The sequence below is a fragment of the Zingiber officinale genome, chromosome 2A (assembly GCF_018446385.1).
Source record: "Zingiber officinale cultivar Zhangliang chromosome 2A, Zo_v1.1, whole genome shotgun sequence".
NCBI classification, from domain to species: Eukaryota; Viridiplantae; Streptophyta; class Magnoliopsida; order Zingiberales; family Zingiberaceae; genus Zingiber; species Zingiber officinale.
In genome coordinates, this window is record NC_055988.1 from 141,975,184 (window position 1) to 141,981,079 (window position 5,896).

At 32.6% G+C, this 5,896-nt stretch overlaps 1 protein-coding gene across 2 annotated transcripts; it reads right to left on the reverse strand.

The window, feature by feature from the left end:
* Positions 1-1,423: 1,423 nt before the first annotated feature.
* On the reverse strand, positions 1,424-5,290 carry LOC122042459 (cytochrome b-c1 complex subunit 8-like). Of its 2 annotated transcripts, XM_042602596.1 has the most exons (3): positions 5,019-5,290; positions 1,846-1,904; positions 1,424-1,622 (listed from the first exon to the last, which is right to left on the reverse strand). In XM_042602596.1, the coding sequence occupies exons 1-2, from the start codon at positions 5,186-5,188 to the stop codon at positions 1,856-1,858; spliced, it is 219 nt and encodes a 72-aa protein (XP_042458530.1). In that variant the 5' UTR covers positions 5,189-5,290; the 3' UTR covers positions 1,424-1,622; positions 1,846-1,855. The 2 variants fall into 2 exon arrangements, with proteins under 2 accessions (XP_042458530.1, XP_042458529.1); XM_042602595.1 differs by having other exon boundaries at positions 1,424-1,904.
* Positions 5,291-5,896: the final 606 nt, after the last annotated feature.

Here is a 5,896-nt window from a genome sequence, read left to right on the forward strand (position 1 = left end):
GTTTCTCCACCCAGAAGGAGTTTCTACTAGCCGATTTTCCGGGGTCTCATCCACCGACGGATTGATAGGATTCGTCCACCTTACAGACACGCCGAGGAGTAGGAGTTTCATCTCCGAACCTCGTTACATCGCTGTGCTTGAGGTTTGATTTCTCCATTTACGTTTCTGTTGTTATTTTTCCGCTGCGCTAACTTGATTTGTAGAAAGAAACGCGAATTTGGGGTCGGCTATTCACACCCCCCCTCTCTAGCCGTATCCAAAGGTCCTAACACTGATTAGGGGTATAATAGGGGTATAATCGAACTAAGCTAAGTCAAACCCTTGAATGTTTGAATTTGGATAGTTTATAATTGAGTCGTGCTCGAGTTTTATTTAACGAATATATTCATGCCTCTTATTAAAATTTATAATTTTATTCTAATAAATAAATTTAATATATTTATCTATATTTTTCATAAATAGAGTATAAAACATATAAATTCAATATCAAAATTATTATTTTTTTTATTTAAAAGTTAATTCATGAGCTTATTAACGAACATATTCATGAGCTAACGAGCTGAGTATTATAAAGCTAAGCTTGGTTAAAGTTAAGTTTGATTTGTTTATCTTAACTAGTTTCATTAAACAAGCTCAAATGAACTTTTATCGAATCGAATTTCAAATATCTCATGAACGGAATTCATTTACACCCCTAGTTCTGATTCAAACCTGTTTAATCGAGTCAACGAAGAACCAATCCATTGACCTGATTATAAGTCCGGACCGGAGCCAATTTAAATCCGACTCAAGATCAGGTCTATTGATAGAAGACTAATGGAATATGAGTAAAAATCAAATGGATATTTTTGTATTGTAATCTTAGAAAAATACCATTTTTATTAATTATTAAATTGACATTTCATCTTATATTTAATTTTAAAATTATTTTTATTTCAATGTTATTATAGTAATTACATATCATAACTATTATAAATTATAACAGAAAGTGTTCAAATTTGATCAAAATTATTTCAATTTAATTAAAACTATAACTACTACAATAATATTTAAATAATTTTAATTAAATTATTAAAAAATATTTTAATATAAAAAAACTCTCTATATTAATTTTGATCATTAAATTAAAATAATTTTTTTATATTATAACTATAATATCTATAATAGAGAATAAAAGCATTCCCATAAAACATCTATTTTATTTTTTTTAAACAAAATATGCTTTTGACAATTCTAATAAAAAGGGGCACTTTTATATTTCTACCCCTACGAAATAACACTTAAATATGCACAGCCCTTTTATTTTTCATCTTCGAACATCAATTCTCCAAGGAAATATGGAGTCCTTAGACACACAATCTTTCACCGAGGATTACCCCACGCAATTATGCAAGTACACAAGGCATTACATTGAAACACATCAAAATACATAATTTCGAGGAAGTTTTCTTTCCTTGAATCAAATATTATTAGATACAAATACATAATGACCACTGTAGTTAAGGGTGGAAATTATGTGTGAAACAATCAATACAACTTCCACTGGAAGACTACTTTACAAGATCTTCAGACGTAAACAACTTAGATGGGAGCATTTTCAGTTAGGGCAATATTGGATTATTCTGTATTAGATGAGAAGGAAAAAAAAAAAAAGGAAACTGTTTCAATCTGTTAGGATAGCAGAGCCAACACAGATTAATATTTGGTTTGCGAGACAAAGATGATTCAATAATCTCCTAGTTCACATTTTAATTATTGGAGAAAATAGAAAAGAAAGACCAATATTAAAGTAGTTTTAATATAGAAGATGCACTTCCAAGTTATAGGAATAAGTCAAAAACTTGCCTCCTTGCCCTCAGTACCTATGTTCCAGTTTCTCCTTCTCCTTGTAATATTGGACAAAACTGCATTAACAGTGAAGATATATTCACATTAAGGAAATAGATTAATAAAAATAAGACACTGTTACAAAATTATAATATTCAAAACTGAAATGCTGTTGATCAGGCGTTTAGTTGGAATGCAAAAGTTGTTGATGGAGGATAGGGCACTGACATCTAAACAAAGTCAATATACACAGAGAGAGAGAGAGATTTGATACCCTGCCCCGATTCACTTTTGAGAACCGGGGTGCCCGGACGGACATCCGGGCACCCATACATGTAAGAGGTGCCCAGGACTACACAGGATAAGGGCAGGTTAAAAATTATATATATATAGCGACAGAGAACAGTCTCGAACTCTAACTAAAAAATATAAACAGAATAGTTGGAATACAGAAATGCTGGTGATCAGGTGTTTAGTTGGAATGAACGAGATAAGTTGTTGTTGTTGATGGAGATTGGGGCATCAACAGCCAAACAAAAGTCACAAAAATAGTGAAACAGTCTGGAACTTTGGTTGAAAAATATAAATAAAGAAGTTTTACCTTAGGTTTCATTTAAAATCATTACCCTATTTCCTATGGTAAAAATTCATTTATGATGAATTATGCAAATACCACATTAAATATTGTTCATTTCCAGACTATCTATATAATTCTTTTTAAAGGAAAAAAGAATAAAATGAAGTATATTACACTAATAATCTTTTTTCAATTAATCATCTAATCTTAGGAGAAGGGGAAGAATGTTGGAACCAAATTTAAAATGTGATGGAAACATGACCTTGTTCTCATTTGGTGTTGCAATAGCAGATGCACTCATCCCATGCAAAACTATGGTATTAGTAAACTCCTAATATGATAATGTAGAGATAATCTTACTAATAAGGTAGGTTATAGGGAGAACTATTAGTTGTGCTTTCTGAAATTTCCAACCATGGTTCATTATTTTGTTTCATGCTAATAGGCACAGGTGAAGAATCTCATTCAGCTAGTCAACCGGCACATGGAACTCTCCTAGACAACAAAGCATATCCATCATGATGTGAGGCTTCACACAAGGACAGCAACTACACAAGGCTTCCCGCAAGGCTTTTGTGGGGTTTATGATGACAGTGGTGCAGAAATGGGCTTTCACGAGGCGACATGACAAGGTCTAGGCAACACATTGTGATGATGGCGAGGATTCCAATCAGTCCACAAGACTTCCACAAGGTACTCAACTTCTCCATTGTCACTGCCTAGGGTTGGCACTTGGTACATCCATCAGCACCCATAATGACTGACACATCTTGTTTAGGCTGGGGACTACAACCTAAACTCAAGATAACAAACTTTGCAGTTATCTACAAAACTATTATATCCTTGTTACATGTAAGCAAACCAAATGAGAGAGGACGAACTGAAAACGATGTCAATGTGATCAAAACCATATTGATCCAAGCCATGTGTCAACAAAGCCCAACGGCAAAGGTATCATTCCAGGAAGATACCAAAATTTATATCTATATTGAAATATAAACCTTGATTTGAGCATCATTATCATCATTATTTATCCCAACTATTCAACTGTTTTGGGTAAAAAAAAAGACAGCCCGGTGCCCTTAATTGCATTAGCACCAAGAATCTTATCCCTCCATTGAGATTTATGCAAGGTTGTATCACTTGTAATATTCAAAATATTAGATCGTTTTCACTATATAACCTAATTTTTCTTTGATTTCCATCTACCCTTTACACCAATTGGTTGAACTCTTCTAACTACAAAATCTATTAATTTCCTTTAGGCACATCAATGCCATCTCATGTGACAATCTGTTAGATTATGCATAACCATTACTAGAGAATATTATTTTTTTTATTCTATCTTTTCTATTACCCAACAAATCCATCCTAGCATTATCATCTCTAGTATATTAATCTTCTATATGTCTTATTTCCTACCATCTCAACATTTGGATTTATAGAGTATGGTGAATGGAATCATCACCTTATAAAATTTTCCTTTAGCCTAAAGGGCCCGTGATGATTAGTTATCACACAAGAATCCAAAAGTACTTTCAATGCAGCACTGGGATTATCTCAAAGTCACAAAACTAACAAAGAGGGAAAATATCAAAAAATTATCTATTACATGAGGATCTAAACCCTTTTTATAAAACAAACAAAAAGATCAAATCTCCTAACAAAACCTAACTTATCCTAAAATTATAACAAAATTTTAAAACTTAATATAACTTTAAAAAAAATAACTTGTAAAATCTAAAAAGTAAAAAAAGTAGACTGTAAAATTTAGCTCCATTTCAAACCACGTCAACTTCTTTTCTACCATCCACTCTTCATCCTATTAAAGACATCTTCATCAATATATGTTTTCCTTGAACAATAGACCAACAACATCGCAAAGGAATAGTTCCCTTATATTATTTCCTAGCGGAAATTGAATTTCTATGTAATTTCCATTCATACTGACTTCATACTTTTCATTTCTGAAGTTCGTTCTCCACAATTCAATTTTCATGTTTAATTTATTTACATTCTCATCAATTAACATAATATCCATCTGGAAGCAACTAATTAGAACATGAATGCATTATTTTTTTTCGATTAGAAGAACAATTTGTTTCGAAAATTATGGATACAAAATATTTATAAAATCCATATAAGTGTAAACAATAGAAATAAAGCTAGTTCAAATTGCACAAGACTCGCACAAATGTACATCAGTAGCACTTCTGAGCGAAATAATTTATAGATAAACTATTAAATCCAACAAAAGTACTTGTAAGCCAGCGGACTCAGAAAACGACTATTTCAATATTCTTACTAGTCCACATATCCATGACACAAAGTTTGTCAGACAAAGGGTGGAAAGTTTTAGAACTGAATGTAAGAAAATAAAGAAGCGCAAATTTTCAATTATGGATCTAAACCGATGAGATCACTGAAACAAATTTAGGGGGCTTTCAAGACGATTTAATCCGAAACGAAGATCAGCTTCTTCAATATGAAATATAATCTAAGTTCAACAAATATGACGCGCATCTATCCAATCGTACCGGAGATATCTATCACAGTATGAAAAAAAATGCGTGTTTCCAAATCAACGGGAGCAAAGGATGAAAGAACGACCTACCTGTAGGTACCGACTATAGGGACAAGGAGTAGGGTAGCGTTGATCCAGTTCTCGGAGACCTTGTGCTGGATCTTGCCGGGGAGATCCTTCCAGAGCCCGGGCATCACCTTCTGCTGAAACGGTGACAAGGCATAGATCACCGCCTTCATGCGCACCGGGGTCTTCCCCATCGCTCTTCTCTCTTCTCTCTTCTCTCTTCTCCGCGATTCGAACTTAGCAGCCTCGCGTCGCCTCCCCTGCCGGCTACACACAAAAGCCGATCGATGGTCCAACTTTACGACGGAGACAAGAAAATAAAAATGCAAAAGCCTATTGTTTACACGGGCTTTGATCCAATTGTTAGGCCCAAATGAAGTTATTCTTTCAAACTTAATTATTGAATTCCATATAAATTAATTAAAACTATCATATGAGCTCCACGTTGTATAATTTTTCAAACAATATTTTTGTATTCCTTGGACTCTCTCAATCCGTTGTTTTTTTAAAAAAAATAAATAAATGTTTTTTGTATATATAATAATTTTTTTTACAAGATGGTGGGGTGTTGTTTTGAGGATTTGAAAAGAAAAGGAGTTAAGGAGCCCTTTTGATTTTTATCCAATAAATTTTATGAGAATACTACATGGACTTAAAGAAGTATTAAAAAAATAAAAACCTAAGTGATAGTAAGAAGAGTTAGAATTGGGGATGATAATGAATCAGATTTTATATCTTCAGTCTTCATCCTCATTTGGTATTTAACTTTTCTCTTCATTCTCATACATGTCTTATCCACCTAAATATCTTAATATCATCTACAATTATATTATTACTATTTTTCAAATTTGAATTATTTCGATAAAGTTATAAATATTTAACCAATTTTTGAGAAAATAATA